Source organism: Galendromus occidentalis, unplaced genomic scaffold (assembly GCF_000255335.2).
Source record: "Galendromus occidentalis unplaced genomic scaffold, Mocc_1.1 scf7180000077450, whole genome shotgun sequence".
Classification (NCBI taxonomy): domain Eukaryota; kingdom Metazoa; phylum Arthropoda; class Arachnida; order Mesostigmata; family Phytoseiidae; genus Galendromus; species Galendromus occidentalis.
The window spans coordinates 1208560-1228563 of record NW_003805438.1 but is presented as its reverse complement, the minus strand read 5'-3'; the positions used below and the strand labels follow the sequence as shown (position 1 = coordinate 1228563).

The 20004-nt window shown below is 51.9% G+C and overlaps 3 protein-coding genes across 3 annotated transcripts; 2 read left to right on the top strand and 1 right to left on the bottom strand.

Annotated features, from left to right (window-relative positions):
• Positions 1 to 7424: 7424 nt before the first annotated feature.
• On the top strand, positions 7425 to 9627 carry LOC108864304 (HMG box-containing protein 4). Its single transcript, XM_018639662.1, has 2 exons — positions 7425 to 7670; positions 7797 to 9627. Exons 1-2 carry the CDS (start codon positions 7425 to 7427, stop codon positions 9426 to 9428), a joined length of 1878 nt encoding a protein of 625 aa, XP_018495178.1. The 3' UTR covers positions 9429 to 9627.
• Positions 9628 to 10375: 748 nt separating this feature from the next.
• gammaCOP (coat protein (coatomer) gamma) lies at positions 10376 to 14333 on the bottom strand. Its single transcript, XM_003743654.2, has 6 exons — positions 14074 to 14333; positions 13274 to 13478; positions 12920 to 13152; positions 11532 to 12779; positions 11224 to 11398; positions 10376 to 11095 (listed from the first exon to the last, which is right to left on the bottom strand). Exons 1-6 carry the CDS (start codon positions 14209 to 14211, stop codon positions 10479 to 10481), a joined length of 2616 nt encoding a protein of 871 aa, XP_003743702.1. The 5' UTR covers positions 14212 to 14333; the 3' UTR covers positions 10376 to 10478.
• Positions 14334 to 14776: 443 nt separating this feature from the next.
• On the top strand, positions 14777 to 19974 carry LOC100899365 (vesicle-fusing ATPase 1). The gene is made up of 10 exons (XM_018639663.1): positions 14777 to 14873; positions 15199 to 15290; positions 16408 to 16623; positions 16744 to 16831; positions 16925 to 17088; positions 17180 to 17543; positions 17660 to 17850; positions 17955 to 18375; positions 18472 to 18754; positions 18879 to 19974. Exons 1-10 carry the CDS (start codon positions 14862 to 14864, stop codon positions 19277 to 19279), a joined length of 2232 nt encoding a protein of 743 aa, XP_018495179.1. The 5' UTR covers positions 14777 to 14861; the 3' UTR covers positions 19280 to 19974.
• The last annotated feature ends 30 nt before the right edge of the window (positions 19975 to 20004 follow it).

Below are 20004 nucleotides of genomic sequence, written 5' to 3'. Positions count from 1 at the left end.
TGCACCTCTTCCTGCTGCACCTCTTCGTGGGTTTCCACTTCGAACTCCCGAAATCGTCGCCTTCGTCTCCTTCCCCTCTTGGTCGTCCATATGCCCATCTCTATCCTCCGCCGCCGTCCCGAAAATCGGGAGGGATAACTTTAAGTCCTCTAGGACGCTGCACAATTGAATCGGGTTCCGTTGAAGAACCATACCCGTACATAACACACATGTTTGACATTTCTTGATATTCCTCCACACATCGGAGAGGAAGGTCTCTCCGGAAAGCGGACCATCCACTTCCCAAATGTCAACAGCCACGAGCACGAGTCTCCGACCCGGCGCCGAATTCCTCCTGGACTCCAACTTCATCAGCCTCCCCTCCATTTTCACAGTAACGGGCACTATAGAAATCGACTTGACGGCTCGGTGTCGCTCGAGATCCATTTTGAGACTCTGAACCTTGATAATTCGGTATTTCTTCACCCAAAACCGTAAAATATAACAGCGGCTGGCGAAATCCGTGTCATTTACGAGCGAAATTTCCGAATTCATGATAACGCCACGAAATCAGTTCCAACACGATGATTTCGACGGAACGAAGCTGACTTCTCAACGACGAATGCCATGCATGCTTTTCGATTCCCTTTTATAGACCCACCCGAGGCGTCATACGGTCATTGATAAAAAGTAATGTACAAATGCTTTGGTCGCCGATCAGTAGTCTCCAAAATCTCCCGCAAGAACGGAAATTTTCTATTCGAACTGATCCGAACGAATCATTGCCCCTCATCCTTCATCACTCTCACTAATCTTCATTCGCACTCAATCTGGCCGTTCCTAAAACACTTCCCCGCGAGTGAAAACAACGAATCATCGGAGCTTGGCAATCGACGAGTCATGATCATAGATGGTGAGCGACTGTTCTCACTTGAATCGAAATCCCGGAGTCGCAGGAGACCAAATGATCAAGGCAAATGTCTGCACCAGCAGCGCAACGATCCAGCGTTGGGCGCGCCCGAAGGGCGCACCAAACGCTGGTCAATTAATAACACCTAACCGAACTACTCGTCAAGAGTGAATAAATCAAGAGTTTTTGTTTCTACTGTATTCTCATCGCACACTCCAGGCAATGTTGCGGACGCTGAAAAGACTTCCCTCCGCTAACAATCCCTCGGAATGTTTGCGTAAGGGTTCTGCAACGCAGGACGGCGGCGTCACTCCTGTCGAGATTTGACGGGAAGCCAATTGATAACTCACTGGACGTCTGGCTTGACGAAGTCAGAGAGCAGATCATCGCAGACGGCGACGAGAGTACTTTGAAAACGCTGTTACCTTCGAAAGATATTGCCGACGAAATCGGGAATAACCGGCCATCCAGTCAAGGGAGTACCGTGGCTACCGCCGAAGAAGGCGCGTATGCAAGCTCAGACATGGAGCTGGACGATTTCAAGGCGTGTGGAGACGAGAACAAGCAGTCTCCACCTGTGGAGGCTGCAACGTCGGAGGAACTCATAGAGCTTCATAAGAAGGGCTTCAAGATCCTGTCTGAATCACTCTGACTCATCTTGAAAACTCTGCAACCAGCAGCGTCCCGGCCGAGAGACTTTTTACTAGGGCGCGTCATGTCAGGAGCGTCTCGATGACGATTGCTCCGTTAGGAGACTTGCGATCAAAAATTTTCACATGAAAACAATCCAGTCGATGATGAGCTTGATGGGGGTACATAGTGATCAGTGATCAGGCGGAATAGGATTGCTGCTTGCCACACGCCAGTTCTCGGATAGTTCCTCGAGCAGAGAGATGATTCATGAGTTATGAGTTATGACTTAGGTACCTTATCTGTCACTTGTGTTAGCCCAAGCAGAGATCATCAGTAATGTTAGAGTGAGGGCGCGGATAACGCGCGATGGGAGGAAGTAACAAGCAAGGCAATGCACTCAGGCTGTGAGTCATGGGACAATGAATTAATCCAAAGGGAACACGGACTTCTACCTGGACCTAACACTTGGCCTATGAAAATATTCATATATATCTGCTCTCCATTTTTTCTCATTCATTCTTTGGCTTCATACAAAATCATCCCTCATCTTCATCAGCAGTCATCATGAGTCAATTAGTGACTGTCAGGATTCTATGATACGATGTGATGAGACGATGTCTAATGATAATTTGCGTACATTGCAAAGGCCTAATATGGCGCTAAATGGTCTCTAAGGAACGCTAGCTGTGCTATGTCTAGCATGGATCATACGATCATACCATGATGGTTACCCGCTACAATGAAATCCATTCTAGGACTACAGAGTCGCTGTCACAAGGTGGTATGTCTTCCTCCTATTTGAATCCACTGGACTGCGTCTCTTGCCGTGTCTCCGCCGGACGCGCGATTCGCCCGTGCTAAACGGTGTCCCGTATCATGAGCATTAGGCGCGTACACCGGAAAATGACGCGCGGTGCCGCAGAGAAGTTATCTGACGACGGGAAGGGACTGCAATGATGACGATGATCTCTGCTGAGCTCCCAGACGAGATCGGGCAGCCTCTTGCACCAACCGCAAAGACCGACAGGCAGAGTTGCTGAACACGGTGGTGAACTCTCCTCCGAGTGAGGAGCGATGGACGATCATAGAACCTGAAAGGCTCAGGATCCGCCGATATATCATCACGTCAACCTTCACGGGGAGAAAGAGAATTGGGACATTGATGAACTCTTCTCGCCGTCGGCTCTCACGCCACCGAGGGACCATTCCAGATCGGAGTCGGATACTCAACCGGGACTGGATCTGCAATGCCGGAATTTGCCGCGGAACTGAAAATTTGTGCATCCAAATAATATATTGCCGAAGCTTCCGAGAGAATATCAAGATAGGTTCCCTTGATTGGGAGAATAGTTTATTGAAATGAGGCAAGTTATATGGTCAATATTACTCACTCATTATCATATTGGGAATCAAACGAAATATATTACAGACTAGAACTACTGCTCGCGGGGAAGAACCTCAGAGAGAGGAACCGCCGAAATTCTAAGCATACGAGGACTGCTGGCCGGGGCCGTAAGCAGGAGCAGGGCGCGGCTCCGGGCCGTAAGCAGGAGCAGGGCGCGGCTCCGGGCCGTAAGCCGGAACGGGACGCGGGCGCTGGGTCGTAGTTGTTGTTGTGGTCGTCGTCGTGGTGGTCGTTGTGGTGGTAGGCTTCCGTCCATAGGGCTGTTCTTCGATTTCTACTTCGGGGACAGGTTCAACGACGGGCGCAGGGGTCGGTATCTCAGTCTGGATTCTGAGGGTGACTTTATTGGTGGGAATGATCGGGATGCGAGATTCGATGTCGTTGACGAACGCTGCCGCGGGAACTTTCAGCTGTCTCAGGATGGACTTCTTCGGGAAGGCGTTGTAACTCGCAAGACCAGCCTTGGCTCCGCTCACGGCTCCAGATAGGGCGCCCATCGTCATTGCGGTGTATTTCAAGGGCAGATCCATGATGTGACTCGTGGTTTTCCCCGCAGCCTTGAACGCGGACTTAACGAGGTTGTACTTGAACTTGATGGCAGAGATCTTGGCGCTCGCGATGCCGATAGGAGCGATCAACGGCGCTTTGATCAACATCTTCTTGAACTTGAGTCCCAGCACGAGAGGCACTGCAAGGGTGGCCGCCGCAAGCGGTCCCGCGGCGATGGGAATCGCCGGGATCAGACCTGCAACAGTCTTCCCGGCCGAAACTGCGCCACCGACGGCACCCGCGACCGCGGCCGACTGGGCAGAGACGAGGCCGACCCCGCACACAAGGAAGCTCGAAAAGACGAGGAAGAGACGCATCTTCGGAGCTGGGACGGTTCGACGGCTGGTCGAAAATTACTGGAGATGAAGGGCTAATGCAATCGAGCTTCCACACCGAGAACTTCTCTTGAAGCTTAGCTTAGCTCAGACACAAGCGAATGAATTATTGTCCAGCTCTTCCAATCGAGCTTAAATACCGATTGCGATGTGGGAGGATAGCCATAGCGGTGACTAGCTAGTCAGCATACGCTCGCGCTACGTCTCCTACGCGCTCTCGGTTCACGCCCTCCCCTCCCTCTTCTGAAGCTCGGGAGTCTCACGGAGATTCGCTATATTCACGGATGCGCGTCGCTCATCGCGAGCGCTCGGCACACTTCGGACACGAGGAGTGGGTGTTCAGCGGCGCATCGTCTAGAACTCCCGCTCTCCGGAAAGACATCGGCCAGACGGTCCCTGGCGTAAGCCCATCGGAAGACTCGGACCCGGATGATGCTTTTCTATCGCCTGAACCGAGTGAAACGTTTTTCTCGTGCCGACCAGGGTCGGGGTCAGACCAGGAGCATCGAATCTCATGTGTAGACGGCGGAACCTCTCGGGGATGTTTTCGAGCCCGCAGTCACACCGATTTGAGAGCAGGATTCAGGCGGGAGCCGTAACGAAACGCCGGAGAACTCCTCTGGTGAAGCGAGGCATCATTCATTCAGAGCTTCGCGTGAGTCATATGCATATCGGGACGAGGGAATATAGTAATGAAAGCGAGTGTAGTTCGATATCGAGCAAGTCGAACTCAGGCAGTCCTCTTCCGGAAAAAAGTCCATAATCTATTATCCTCGGATCTTGAAAAATTGTCGAAACTTTCAAGTCTTAAGCTTCTCTCTGACCTCAAATGAGCGCTTGTCAACTTCACGGGCCGAAACACTGGAGCAAAGCTCCCGATGGAAATACACTTTGAGCAGAAAGATCGGGTAGCACAGGGCAAGTAGGGAAGTATCACGGACCGCCGCACAGCGGGGCCGAATCGGATTTTAGGTGGACATAAGTGTTCCATGTGATTTTTCAGCTTTCTGAGGTTTTGGGAGTCTGAAGTAGCGAAGGAAGACTGCTGAAAGCATTTCCAACACCACAGGGAGTGGGATGAGCTCACAATATGAGGAAAAAAAATGAAATGATTAATCGGGGACGGAGTTCACTCTTCATTCTACTCGGATTCCTTCAACTCCGTAAAACTCATTCATCGACAGCAGAATAATCGCTCGAGCCAGCGGAAGCTGCCTCAGAGCCCTCTGATACTCTGATTCCTCATCTGTGGGTCTAGCATCGTCGTCTTCAATCGATTCAACATCTTCCGTTAATGAGTGGTAGTCGATTGAGCATCGCACATCTGGATCCGGAGTATTCCCTTTATTCCGTGGGAATCGCTGCTTAGAGACTATAAGAGGATCTGAAGATCTTGGTGGATATGAGCATATGAGTTGGAGAACATTGTTAGCTCTCTGTTCGCTCTCCAGTTACCTCTGGGAGAGAGTCAACGCCGCGCCAAGACGCGACATTGACGTCTCCGAACGGGAAAAAAGGGTCAATCGTCTCCGACGCTGATTCGGATTCGACAAACTACATGAGAATGGTCCCGATCTACGAGATCAGATCCCAACTTTGGACAGACAATATTCGAGAACGACTGGGTTTCGCGGCTCAATTTTTTTTGCGGCGAGTAAAGGTGCGATACTCCTCAGAAAGAAAAAATCAGAGGGGGGACACAGCATTTCTGACATCGAGAATTTAACGAATTTCCGAACTTTTTCGTCTCGGCGAAAAAGTCTTCCCAGCAAGTCCAGAATCGGCTGACTTGACCCGAATCATGTGGGATTGCGAGATCAGGACGGGAACTGAGCGCAGAAAATAATTTTCCCCCAATTCGAGGGCACAAAGTATCTTCATTTCCGAGCATCACCGATTGGGGGTGAAAATTCATGAAAATTGTCGTCGAAAAAAAAATTCAATCCCATCCTCGCAGGTGCCAGGGTGGCTGGGGGATGCGGAAAATGCGGTAATCATGGTTCCCTCGCGACTCCCAGAGTCTTACGAACATTTTCAAACCAATCAACGATCAAAGTCCCGGGATGAATTTCCATGGACTATGGTCCATTGTCCACTTAAGAGTCGATTTGGCCCCACTGTGCGCCGTGTGAGGTTGTCCCCAGTTCATATCGTCAATGCCATCAAACCTGTGTATGTTGTGCCTCGAGCATGAGGCGTTTGCGTTCTATCGGGACGCCAGGGATCTGCGGGTCCTCGAGAGATTGGTGTCGTCCAGCGCTCCGCTTCCAGAATCACGAGTCCTAAGGGCTAACTCAAGAGCGACATTTTGGCTGCCTGCGGAAGGATCATGGCCTATGTACACGCCTCCTTATTTATTATCAACCAAGCCTTATTTCAATCGGAGCTGATACTCGACGAACGACGACCGATTCCCAACTCCGAGAGCGTGATGTTCACTCCCGGCTTGAAGGGAGCATTTACCTGCGAAGTCCATGGAGTTCCAGGAACCTGGCGGGAAGGGGGACGCGAAGTGACGGCTCCCTAGGCCATGAGCTACCGCGAGGATTAGGAAGCGAGCAACAACATCGTCCTCCAAGAAAGGACAACAGCCATGGGATAGAGGAGCGAGAACATCCACATGGATGTATCAACTCCTATCCACCGCATATGATAGGGCTCGTCGCAGCGGGGGGAATAATGAGCGAGGAAGCCAGAAGCTCGAGAGAAACCGTGCGCGGCCCGCTCCGCGTAAATGGGAGTCGCGGTCGGCTCACGTCGGATGGAACGGACCCCGCCGGACCGCGGCACGATAGCAAAGGATATCAATGTCCTTCATCGCAGGACCATAGGGAGGAACCAGCCGGCATCGCTCAGATTTTCAGCACAGATCAACGACATCATCTTTTCCCATCTCTCGTCAAAAGATTGCGTTTCTTCGTGGAATTTTACGTCGCGTTTTTCTGCTACGCACTTCCGTTCAGCTCAACATGCAAAAAATCGCCGCTCAAGTATGCGGGAAGACGCCGGTGCCATACAGTCCGTGCAAGCACAGCACAGGCAACAGAGAGGCACTCGCGCGCGCCCAGGGCCGCTGGCGCTCTCTCGAGTCGCGTAGAGGCTCCATAGAAGCCTTGTTGTCAAAAATATTGCGTTCCTCCATCGCTTGACAGGGAAACCCGAGAAGTCTCAAGAGGGTGTCGGAGCCCCGAGTGATTCAAGCATTTTGGTTGTCTCCGAATTATGGACAGGTAATGCATGACCCGCCTGCGGCAGATGTGATTATGATAAAATACACACTTCTTCTCGGAGCGTAGTCTCGCGATGTTTACATTGCATAATATGTTATTTTTTGAAAACACATACTCTGGGTATAAACTGTGGCTTTCATCCTCTTATTCACAGTGAATGAGCTGACGGAGTTGACTCGTGACGTGCTTATGATGCTCTACCTAATTCTCAGTGAGGAACCATCGAGCTTCTGAAGGAGCTCCGACCCGAGTCCATGTCAGATCGGCTAGTTTCCGCCAACTGTGTCAAGAATGATTAAATAAGCTGATTCCGATCACTTCCGCTGCTCTCCTGTCATTATTGGCATCGAGAGGAGGTTCCGGACGAAGCTTGGCGACCTACTATGTCAACACTCGGAATATCTAGATCGGGCAGAGTTCGTAAAAAGTCGGCGAAAGTCGTCGAAATGGAAAAATTCGATGGAGCAGAGAACCCTCCTTCAGAAAATTTCAACTCCAGCGATAATGAATCTCCCTCACGAATTTCACCGACTTCGACTCCGGTGCCCGTCAAGCGAGTGTCGACTCCAAACCGACGACCTTCGGGCCAAGTTTCAGATTTCAATTGCGGCAGCAGCAACCTCCAAGAGGTACGTCACTAGTTTCCATTCCCGTGCGGTAAATTCCCCCGCGTAGACTTTCTCGGAGGAATCGGTGGATTGCTGATTGTCAAGGGAGGCAGGAGGTTCGAGTGTTCACGTTCTCCTTCGTTCCAGATGTCGGACTGCTCTGTTTCGTCGTCAGAATCTTCGGAGTCCGAAGATTCTTCGGACGAATCGGACTCCGACTCGGATGATCTCCCATTGCAAAAGGTCACCGCCGAGCAGATGGCCCAACTGCAAGCTCTACAGAAGACCCGCCGGCCGAAACCAAGCAACGCTGGCGTCCAACGCAGCCGGCAGTATTCCTCATCGAACGAATACGACCCTCCCTACAACCCGAAAACCGGTGCTGCGAAGCTCTCCACATCGAATCTTGTCAAGCCCGGCGCTCAAACCCGCAAGCCGGTGGCAGGCTCGAATGCCCTCACGCCAACGATAGGTTTCAGTGGCGAAGATTTATCCAGCAGCGAGTTCGAGGATTCCGAAGACGAGTCCGACTCTGGCGACAGTTTGGTGATCGAAGGTGGTGACGGTCTTGCCAAGAAAGCGCCCCTCCAAAAACTGACCCTGCCCGTGGCGACCGCTGCCGCGCTTGCGAACGCGCAGCGTCAAAAGCGGCAACAAGTCGAAGAAGACAACGTTCCCGAAGACAATGACAACGACCAAGATTTCGTGCCGTTCAGCGCGAAGCGACGGAGACTCAGTGCCGGCGCCGTGAGACAGACTCCGAGCGCTCCAGTACAGAAGAAACTTCCTCCCGAGAAGAAAACCTCAACCACCGATGCGACCGTTGCGGAGCCCGTCAAGAAACCCAAAGCGCCCTCTGCTTACGTTCTGTACTGCACCGAGGCGCGGAAAAAACTCCTCGCCGAAAACTCCTCGCTAACATTCTCCGATCTGAGCCGGAAAATGGGTCAGCTATGGAACTCGCTGCCGGAGAAAGAAAAGCAACTATGGAAACGCAAAGCAAAAGCCATCCAGCTGAAAAACGCCTCGGAAGCCAACACCGTCAACATCGGGAAGGCTGCGGCGAGTGACACCGCGTACAAGAGTCCAACGGGATTGAAAACCAACGCAAATGGTAAGTCAGGTGGTCATATCGCGCGAAGCGCAGCGACGCAGTCGCCCGCGCAACCCCAAGCGAGGGTGTCCGTCCCGGACAAAGGAAACGTGCACTCGTTCAAAGTCAATCCACAAGATAAGCTCGCGTTATCGAGAGCTCCGCTAGCGGCGAAATCCATTTCGAAACCCACGCGATCCGTAGCAGTGTCAAAGAAGGACCTGAAGCCCTCCAATAGACTCGTCGACGGTGCCAGTGTGGGAAAAGACGACGTCGGCGCCAAGATCTCCGCGGCTGAGATGAACGAGATGCGATCTCTAGCGTCCGAATTGAGTTCCCCGACGGCTGGGGGCTCGTCGAACCTCTCCAAGTTGATAAGCAACTATCAGGAACTGCTCGACGAGCCGCTAGAAGCTCCTCCGCGACCTTTCGGACACTCCCCTCTCGATGCGGCTGCTCATCTAAAGTTGTTGGGTGACTCGTTGACGACTATTGGAAGCAACCTCATTGGCAGCGACCGGCCTGTTGCGGTCTCTGGCAGCTTGTCCGTGCTACTAGATAGCACCCTCTGCGCTCTCGGACCCCTGATTTGTCTGACCGCTCAATTGGACGAAACGAACGGGAGCGACCCCGAGACGCTGACGCAAATTCTCAACAACATAGCTTATATCATGCCTGGTCTCTAGATTGTGTACTGTAGTAGAAGATTTCCTTGTCGATCAGTCGAGCTCTCTGGCTGGCTCGATTCGAAGATCGATCGATGGATCGATGCATTAATTGCTTGGTTATTGCTCGGTTGGTTAATTGGTAGCTTTCGATTCAATGAGGGTACCATTGACCGCAAGTGTTCAAATGATGTAACAATAATGTAGATATGACGCCCCTATTTATGTAGGTGTTTTCCATCCTGTCATCCGAATGTGTTTCACAATAAATTCACCATCGTACTTTCCGTCGAGTTCTGTCTCAGTCGGTACTCCGCGACGGACACTTACGGGAGTCACATACCGAGAAAAAACTCCACTCATTTTACGTCGACTTCGAGGTATAGAGAACACCCTCGGACCCTCATCGAGAGCGACAAGGCGCAGCTTAACGGGCAAAATGTCGTTAAAAGAGTTTTGTTGGCGAATTCGGAAATTACCGAAATACGATTCTTGCGCACCGTCTGTGGACGGGGTCCTCGTTGGCTCCTGCTGGGAGCTTCTCAAATCTGACACGGAGGTATCGGAGACGGTCGAAGCTTCGATGGAGCCTTCTCGCCTAGACCTCATTTCGAGAAAGTAGCTCGAATCCGAAACTCCGACTATCGACGGGATCTTCCGGAGCTGAGCCTCCGCTCGATTCTTCGCTCTTCTTCTCTCCAGGGTCTCGCAAGAAATGACCGTGATGGAGGGCGACAATCTCGGTCCGTGAACAAACGATGACCCCGAATCCGTGGATTCATCCGGAGGGCTGTGGGACATCCGTGAAGAGACCGTCCGACTTCGATTAGACCATGACGGAGCGGCCGAGCCGAGAATCGAGACTACGTCGCATGCGAGTCCGGCTGCCTCGCTCTCTCCCCCTACTCAACACGAGAGAGAGATTTCCATCGGTCACTACAGGCATAAGAAATCGAGGGCATACATTTTTTAAGGCATTGATTTATTTTCAATGGAATTCAATAAATCATCCTAGAGACTTTAAAAAAATAGCAAGGGAGTCTCCGAACGGTGTTGGTTTATGTGCACTCCTTACGCGAGGGACGTCAGAATTAATTCGGGGAGGGACTCATCGTTCGATCTCACAGTCATGTTCATCGTGACACCTTGCGTCATTGTCGGATCATGAGCCAAACGCGCTCGAACGAGAATTCTTCCACCATTGACGAACGTTCCAGCGAGAATCAATACGTGTGTTTGCTTGCCCTCAGGAACTTGATCGCTACGCTCGCAGGCGTGCATTCCCAGGAAGTCTTGGATCTTCTCGATCGCCTGTTGGAGACTGGAGTACGCACTCAGGACGAAGGTGTCTTCTAGCTCGTTCTCTGGTCCCAATTCCTCCCACGAATTGACGAAGTCGACGTTAGCGACTTTTTGGATAAAATCGGACAGGGAGACCTCGAAAACTTCGAGAACGTATTCATCGGGATATCCGTCGTTGTCGTCTGGTTCCCCTGTCGTCGGATCACAGTCCTTGACGGTGAACTTGAGCGTGTTGGTGAATCCAGAATTGTAGGCGCCGTCCAAGAGGTCGGGTTGTTGGAAGCAGACGAAACAGGAAGCTGTTTCTTGATAGCCAAGCTTCTTGATCGGGATAGTGTGTACCGCCTTCCAGCCGCCATTCATCGCGACGGGTTCAACAGAAACATCTGTTCGAGACAAAAAATCGGTGTTATTTCGAGCCGACTCCGACACCGGGCGGATAGCTCGCACATACCATATTATCCGTTTTTCAATCGAAAATGCGCACGGCCACGGGGTCGCGCAGAAAACTTACTCTCTAATAGCTGATCGTTGACGGTATTCGTACAGTTGAACTGGAGCACAACATGCTCTCCGAAAATGTGCTTAACAACTTTAACCACATACTCGGTCTCTGGCTCGGTGAGCTCGATGGGCGGCATAGTTCGGAAAACGTTGCCCAGCTGAGCAAACTCCGGCACTTCCAGGACCTGGAATCGGGAGGAATTCAATTCACGAGCCATAACTCGAAATCCAGAGCATACATCGATGCCCGTATCGAGTATGCGATACGAGGAGCCTCGTCGCGTCGCCGCGGCAATCAACGTGCTCTCGACAACCTACCTCTTCTTGATAGACATTCTTCCCGGGAGAAATCTTCTTTTCGGGAACAGCCAAAGGCGCGGCCGGCTTCGCCTGTTTGACCGGGGGCTCATAGGTGATCTGGCTCGCGTCGAACGGAACGGACATGTCCGACTTGAGGTATTCGCACAACGCCGATTCCAGCCCATGGATGGACAGTGTGAGCTGCGTAAAGAGGTCTGTGTTTCCTTTTTGGAGGATCTTCAAATAATAGGCGGCGCGGTCGCGGACCTCGTCGTCCTCATCCATGAGACTTCTTTCAAGTAGAACAATCACATTGTTCGTTAGATTCGGACACTCGCTGCCGATCTGCGCCAAGGCACTGACAGACGCCGCGCGGACTTGAGCGTTCTCTAGAATGAGTCGGTTGTAGATGAATCTGACGTATTTCGACGGATTCTTCGTCTTGGGTCCCTTCGTGGCCAGCAGCGAGAGAATTTTCACCGCGAGGCTGGTGTGCTCGCAGTCCTCGATGAACTCGCAGAGATGACCGAGACCGATTTCCATCTTGTCCTCGTTGCTGTGAATTATGTCGATGATGGTATCGACGATGGCCTTCTTGTACTCGAAACCGCCGTCTTCTCGGAGCATCTTAGCCAGGAATCCCATCATCGTACCCTGCTTGTTCGGGAACTTCTCGCACAGCGATTGGATGCTTTCGACGACGACAACTTTGAATTCGTCGCTTATTTCCGTCATGAACGACTCGATTTGCTTCATGAGACGCTCGACCGAACTTTCGTTCGAGGCCGTTTTCAGCAAGGTCGTAATTGCCAGTGTCGCGATGGAGCGATTCGTGCCGGAGATCAACTGTTCCAGATCGATATTGCAGCTCATCACGATTTTCGGATGGTTGCACGCGACTCGGTTCAGGGTTCTGACGGCCGCGAAACGCAACATCGCTTTCGGAGAACTGAGGAACAGCTGCAAAACGGCAACTGCTCTACCGGCCTCTGACGGTCCGGTCGATTTCATGTTCACGATACAGTGCGCCGCTTCGTAGACGACCATCTCGTTTTTGTGTCGCAAACAGCTCTCGACGAAATTAAACATTGGACAATCGGTTCCGTAACCTTCATCTTCGATCATTTTGCACGTGAGCTTGATCAGCAAACAGAGAGCGTACGGGGACTTGACGTTGTACTTCGTGTACTTCGAGATGAGTTTGGAAACCGCAAGTTTGTCGTTCATGCGAATCTGATACAGCAGTCCCAGAGCGTGATATTGCACCTGAGGAGGGGAAGGGCGCCGAAAAATTAGTATGTATCAACGACGATGGTCGTCGAACTCGCCGAGATCGCTCGATGTATCCTGGAAGCGGGAGGCATTCATCCAAAACGCAGGTGGTTCCGACTCGAAGAGACACGCACCATTGCATCATCGGAGTTCAGAGCTTCCTGGACCTCATTGGGCCATCTGCGAACGATATCTGCACAGCCCTGGTTCAGCAAATGGAGACAGGATACCAGAGCACCTGAGGCTACGGATCCATTCTTGTCGACGATTGCCTGCTTCATGTAACGCTCCACTGCTTGGAGAGTTCCGGCGTCAGCAATTTTGCAAAGTGCTCGAATCGCAGGCGCTCTGTACAACTGTTCCTTCCCTGAAAGTTGGAAGATATTGGAGTCGAGCACATACGGGACGAGGGAAGATTTTCCGCAATGATGAGGGATAGGAAGATTCCTTGATTCGATTTCAATCTATCGCATTCTGTTCCAATTAACCTGTCATATCCTTGGTCAGAGACGAGGTTACGATGATGACATCGTTTGCCGTACTCGCAAGCTCCTTGATGCCCAGGTAGACCAACCTCCTGAGCATGACATCGGATGACTGGAAGAGTCTCGTCATGGCGAAGAACGTGTCTGTGGCCTCGGCAGCCGATAGCTTCTCGCCTTGGTTCAACAAGTAGAGAAGTTTGGTCAAGACCTGCAAAACGAAACGAATTCTCAGCTCAGGGTCCGGCATTTATCTCGAAAAATTCCTGAAGGGAGGACAAACTCCGGCAGCATTGGATTTCGTGCGAGAGATCTTGTTCGGATCCCTTCTTCCAGGACAAGAGAGCGGAAGGACAGGTTGTACGTGACGGACATGCTCTTATGAACGCGGACGTTCGGCAGAATTCAGGAATCATCGGGGTAGCTCATCTGGGAGCATGTTCACGGCATTCTACCCAAAACGAGCGCGCAAGTTCCAAAGATCCCGAGCTTCGTTCGCGGGGCAGTGTGCCCATATGTCAAGGGATAGACTTCAAGGAGGGCTCGAAACGTCGGGGAGCTCACGAACTCATTCCCGAAAGGATTCCTCTTCGGACCGATTCCAGAGAGCCGCGGCCACGCACGGAAGCCCCGACCGGCATCGCTCCCCGGCTGAGATATTTCACGAAAGTACGGATTGGTGGTGTTGTGGCCCCCATGCGGAGTCCACACGAAACCGCTCGAGTCATCAAGCTACGTTGGCTTCATTTTGATATTTAATGTGACAGCCTCGATACGGATCGCGCGGTCGACGGTTGTTTACTAACTTGTGAGCATTTCTTCGGGTCGAGAGGACTCTTGTTGAAGACTCGAGCTTCCTGGAGCACAGAACTCCTCTCGCCGGACCACTTATTCCCGCCTTGAGCGGAATCATCGTCATCCTTCCTGTCTTTGCGAGCATACATGATGACGCCTTGCTCGAACTACGCTTTGAGCGAAGGCTGCGGCGTCCGAACACCGTTGACCAGACTCCGAGCGACGGATTTTCGAGATCGGAACTTTTGCCAACAGTAGTGACACGCACACTGGCCAGCTGATGCAGACCGCAGCTCCGGCGCAACGATAGCAGTCCGACGTTCGATTTTGGGATGAACGCTGTCGAAAACTTCGAAATCGCGCATGCAATTGAATTTCTGAGTCTGCAAAGGATGGATTGGGTTTCGCGGTCCCTTCTGCAGTTTGCAGCAGCGAAAAAATGGGTTCTTCCCACGAGTTCGATGGGAGCGCTGGAGCAGCTGACGGGGAGCAGGGCCATGGTGGCTCAATGCGGCAAAACCAGATGACAGGACGGCCGAGAGGGAAGTCATCCCGAATCTCCCAGGAGTCGGCTCCTCGCGGCGATTACATGAGGCAGGAACCGAGATCCGCCGGTTTCCAGACTCGAGCCTTCATTGCAGACCGACCGGTGCGGCTTTTCGAATCGTTGCTCCGACGCAAGAGGATCTAGTTGTGTGATGCGGCTACGTGTCTGGGCTGTTCGAGCTTCGCTGTGCTGCTCACAGTGAGAGTTCTGCGTTGTCACTTCGCTAACATTGCGCTGAACACGATCGGAGAAATGGCCACTTTCGTAAGTTCTTTTCAATTCCCATTGGGTCGTCGGTTCTATCGCCCCAGACCCAGCCGTAGGAAGCTATTGTCGCTCGCTGTGTGATTCGAGAGAAGAGAAGAAAATTCCGAACGCTCCTCTACATACACCCCCCGAGACTCGTCCAGAGTGTCGAGGATAGAGAATCTTCTGAAAGAACAACTCTACAGTAGCAACCGGAGTTCTGAGGCGCACAGATCGGACATTCCTTGCCAGGAGAAGGGCGAGAGTGCGCAGTTTCTGCTCGTGAGATTTTCAGATCCTGATGCGAAAATCTATGCTCAGTATTCCATCCGATTACTTCCAGCAATTGAAAGCGGAAAAATGTCCGGTCGAAAGCTTGTCGATGACGAATTGCGTCATCCTGAACCCGAGGGATTGTCCCGACGAAAAGTGCAGGTGAGTACCTTCAGCTCTAGTATGAGGAACTCGGAAACTCCCTCGGATTCTGCGGCATAGGCTCGTCCTGTGCCCGTGCACCGCAGGGGTACGGATACGTCACTCGTGGCGCGCGGAAGGGCTCACGCATCCCCGTAGGATTCGACCCGATGGACCGGAAGGGTAACCGGGTTTCGGGATTCCGGTCGGAAGCGCTGCTAATCAGCCTCTCTGGCTCCCCTGGATTCGAGTGAACCCCTCGGTCCACGCCATGCGTGGTCTTGAATCTCGCATCTATGCCCATCGCGTGTAGCGTATTCGCGGTGCAGCGAGCAACAGACTCGCCATTGTAAGCTGAACTGACGTCGGCGACGACTCGCAAACTTCTAGGCTCTATCCTGACCCTGAGGTTCACGGATCGAGCGAACGTGACATCTGAGCGTGGGTTGGAATACAGCCGATCCTCCAATCGAGCGACTGCGGCCCTCTCTGTGGAGCTCTGATTGAGCTTCCTCGAAAGGTGTTATTGATTCTATTGCGGGCACCGTGTGATGTGTCCTGTGACCCTCGAAGCATCACCCTGCTTTTATTCAGCTACTCCTCTCACCGGTAAAAAGAAGAACTTCCCCGGGTGCCTATACTTTCGACTCAAAATTCCATCCCAGAGCCGGGGGGCACCGAGTGACTTCGAAGCAGGCTGAAGATTGAATCGAGAAAACTCCAACTGTCGAAGCGCCGCTCACATGAAGTGGTTCCTTTGGAGCCGCATCTCTTTGCCGAAGTCGCGAAAGTATGGGTCGTGGAACGAGCTCGAGCGCTTTCGGCGCCAGACGGATGCAGGTTCACAGCTGTCGGTTATTGCGGTCCTCGGGATTGCGTGTAGACGTTGATGTATCGGACTCGAAGTGTCCCATCCGGACGAACTCCCCGATCTCGCGAGAGAACAGGGGGGGGGGGCGCCCGTAAAGAGAGGACAACTATCGACGGAGTATTTTATCATGTCCTACCTCGGCGGAAACGTGGCGACGCCATTCTACCGGGTTATACGTGGTGGAACCGCGGAAGGGAGATGCGGAAATAATAGTGATAGATGTGACACGCGAGCACCTTCTGAACCGATCACAATTATCATTTCCAGGCATGTGCTGATCAACTCCAGCGGGAGGGGCTATGTCTTCACAATACAGACCTCGGATCAAATGAAACCAGGGTGCATGGGTTTTTCTCTGATAATGCGGAAATGGGCCGAGATGAGCATTGGTCAGATGATAGATGTACGCCCCTACGCATTTGATCCGAACAGCCAGTACATAGCGAAGATTACTGTGGACATCGACTTTTTTGATAAGAAACAGTGAGTACGATTTCGGGAAGATTTCCCATAGACTCTAATCATTACTCTTTGTGTACATAGAAAAGCCACCCCGAAAAAGCCTCGGACAATATTCGAATAGCTCGAATTCTTTCCGAACAGTTTCACCCAGGAACCCTTCGATACGGACAAGATGGCCATTGCCTTCGTCCAGGCCTTCCCCAAACAGGCCTTCACAGTCGGGCAGCTGGTGAGTTCAGTACTGAGACAACAGATTCCGAATCCGAACTCTACGCTCCGGAAGACTCGGGATCGATTCTCTGATTCCCGTTCCTCTCCTCAGATGGTATTCCAGTTCAACAAAACACTCTTCAAACTGTCGATCACGGAGCTCGAAACCGTCAGCCTGGACAGTTTGAAGGACGGCGAGAAGCGGAAACCGGCCAAGAAGACGGAAATCGGACTTCTGCTTCCTGACGCCGCGGTCTGCTTCAACAAAGCAGAGGGGTAAGCCGCCGCTCCAATTTACCTACTTATTTTGCGATTTCCAATCATATTGGATATTTTTTCGACGAATTACCTTCCCTCCCTCTGACAGAGCCAATATCATGCTGACCGGCCAATCGAAAGGCAAGATCGTGCGACAGTCAATCATCAATCCTGACTGGAACTTCAGTCAGATGGGAATCGGTGGTCTGGACAACCAGTTCAACGCCATCTTCAGGCGAGCGTTCGCCTCTCGAGTTTATCCGCCCGAGCTCATTGAGCAACTTGGCATGAAACACGTGCGAGGTATCCTTCTCTACGGACCGCCTGGTACAGGAAAGACTCTGATGGCCCGTCAAATCGGTCAGATGCTGAACGGACGTGAGCCGAAAATCGTCAACGGACCGCAAATTCTCAACAAATATGTCGGCGAGTCCGAGGCGAACGTCAGGAAACTATTTGAGGATGCCGAAGAGGTTCGTGGACGCCCGGTCGAAATCGTCTGATTCATTCCCTCGAGCTAGGAACCGCAGTACCGGCACCGTGCTAAACCCGGCTTTTCCGCTGTATACCGCAACCCATCAAATTACAGGAGCAAAAAAGGCTGGGCCTCAACTCCGGACTCCATATCATAATCTTCGACGAGATCGACGCCATCTGCAAACAGAGAGGAACGATGAGCGGAGCCAGCGGAGTCCACGACACAGTGGTCAATCAGCTGCTGTCGAAAATCGACGGTGTCGACAGTCTCAACAACGTGCTGGTCATTGGAATGACGAACAGGTGAGGTGTTCGAAATATGAGAACCTGGGCTACGATACCTGGCCAAGACTACGGAGTATGGAAGTCTGCTATTGAACACTCATGGAATGCCCTCGAATTCGCAGACGGGACATGATTGACGAAGCTCTGCTGCGTCCCGGTCGACTCGAGGTCCAGATGGAAATCGGCCTTCCCGACGAGTTCGGCAGAGTCCAGATCCTGAACATCCACACCGGGAAGATCAAGAAGTCGGGTAAACTCGACCCAGACGTCAAAATCGAAGAACTGGCAGCCATCACTAAGAACTTCTCGGGCGCCGAGCTCGAAGGTCTCGTTCGCGCAGCCCAATCCCTCGCGATGAATCGACTCATCAAGGCCGGGAGCAAAGTCGTGTTAGATCCTGAAGCCGCCGATAAACTGAAAGTGATGCGCGCAGATTTCCTGTCGGCTCTCGAGAACGACGTCAAACCGGCATTCGGTACCGCTGCCGAGGAAATCGAGTCTCTAGTCGGACCGAAAGTCATCAACTGGAGTCAAACTGTCAAGGTCAGCGCATTTTCGCGGCTAGAGAGTTCGAGATTCGGGCTTCATTGCTCGAGTCCTAGGTTCGCGAATGCCTACGAATATTCCCGCCCTCCGCAGGAGATCATCGACGACGGAGCCCTCTTCATCGAGCAATGCAAATCGAACAAGGGCCGAGGCCTGGTCACCGTGCTCCTGGAAGGGCCTCCCAACGCCGGGAAGACGGCCCTCGCGGCGAAGATCGCCCTCAATTCCGGCTTCCCCTTCGTGAAACTATGCTCAGCCGCTCAGATGATCGGCTATTCGGAATCAGCGAAATGTCAATGCATAAAGAAGATATTCGACGACGCTTACAAATCAACCGAAAGCTGTATCCTCGTCGACAACATCGAACGTTTGCTGGGTAGGTCTCCGATGCTGGATAAATCTTCTTCGATGTGGTGGACATTGAAATCCGCGCACCCGAGTATGACAATGCATCACTTAAATGATCGCTATCAGACGCAAGAACATTCGTACTCCCACAGACTTCGTCGCCGTCGGTCCCCGGTTCTCGAACATGGTCTTGCAAACTCTCCTCATCCTGCTGGGACAAGACCCGCCGAAAAACCGTCATCTCCTCGTGTTATGCACCTCATCGTGCAAAGCATTCCTCAACGAAATCGGAATGCTCACCGTTTTCACAGCAGTGCTGCGCGTGCCTGCAATCAGTCGTCCAGAGCAATTCATGAGCGTTCTGCAACACAGCGAATGCTTCTCCCGAGAAGACCTCCAAAGAATTTCCAAAGGAATCGCCGGAATGCGGATTTACATCGGAATCAAGAAACTCTTGGCGTGCACACATCTTGCCGAGCAAATCGCTCCCGAAGAAAGAGTGAACAAGTTCCTCACTCGTCTCGAAAACGAGGAGTGTATAAGTCACCAGTGAGCCCGTGGAGTCCCTCCCACTTTTTTGTCATTCCAAAAGCAGTAGACAGATTCAGTGAAGATGGAGTGTGTTATTCGTTGACGTTTCCGAATGGTGATCCTCCCAGTACGAGGTTCTTCGGTCCGGATAGGTTTCGATGGTTTTGTTTATATGGATGTTCTGTTGTAAATAGAGCATATGATAGTGATATCTTACGTAGTCCGTGGAGTCTCTAGGCTCTAAATTCTGTTGGTCGTCAGCGTACTTAGCACAACGCCGTTAGAAAAACGGTGCGAGACGAATTCGTCGAAGTTCGTTTTTCTTTCCGTTTACTGTTTTAACATTCTTTAATCGCAAGCAACGAATATGGAGCAGTTCCGACCAACACGGAAGCCTCAAGGCTGTTCAGGATAGGAAGCCAAGGAGCTTGGCGCGATCTGACTTGGATTCGACTTGAGAATCAGTCGGGTATGCGTAGAATCGCGTTCGCCAGTCAGATTTGAGCAACCTCGACATGGAATTCTAAAACACCACGAACTGTTATGGTATTCTTGACCCACCGAAAAGGGAAGCGGCTTAAATAGTCACCAAGTCCGACCGGATCTTGTGAATCACAGTAGTCTCCTTAGTAGTTTGCCGTTCACGACACCACGTAGCGTGCAGTAAGGACTCAAGAGAAGAGCTTGAATAAACCAAGAGAACAATCAGAGATACAAGCGCCGTACTTTCCTCCTACATACTACATA

Excerpts from the sequence above, each read along its gene's own strand:
- gammaCOP (XM_003743654.2), bottom strand. The coding sequence starts at position 14,211 with ATGTATGCTCGCAAAGACAGGAAGGATGACGATGATTCCGCTCAAGGC. Across the intron at positions 13,153-13,273 it reads TCTGACCAAGGATATGACAG|GGAAGGAACAGTTGTACAGA; the intron begins GTTAATTGGAAC and ends TCCAACTTTCAG. Across the intron at positions 11,096-11,223 it reads CAACGATCAGCTATTAGAGA|ATGTTTCTGTTGAACCCGTC; the intron begins GTAAGTTTTCTG and ends TGTCTCGAACAG.
- LOC100899365 (XM_018639663.1), top strand. Across the intron at positions 17,544-17,659 it reads TATTTGAGGATGCCGAAGAG|GAGCAAAAAAGGCTGGGCCT; the intron begins GTTCGTGGACGC and ends ATCAAATTACAG. Across the intron at positions 18,755-18,878 it reads CAACATCGAACGTTTGCTGG|ACTTCGTCGCCGTCGGTCCC; the intron begins GTAGGTCTCCGA and ends GTACTCCCACAG.
- LOC108864304 (XM_018639662.1), top strand. The coding sequence starts at position 7,425 with ATGTCAACACTCGGAATATCTAGATCGGGCAGAGTTCGTAAAAAGTCG. Across the intron at positions 7,671-7,796 it reads GCAGCAGCAACCTCCAAGAG|ATGTCGGACTGCTCTGTTTC; the intron begins GTACGTCACTAG and ends CCTTCGTTCCAG.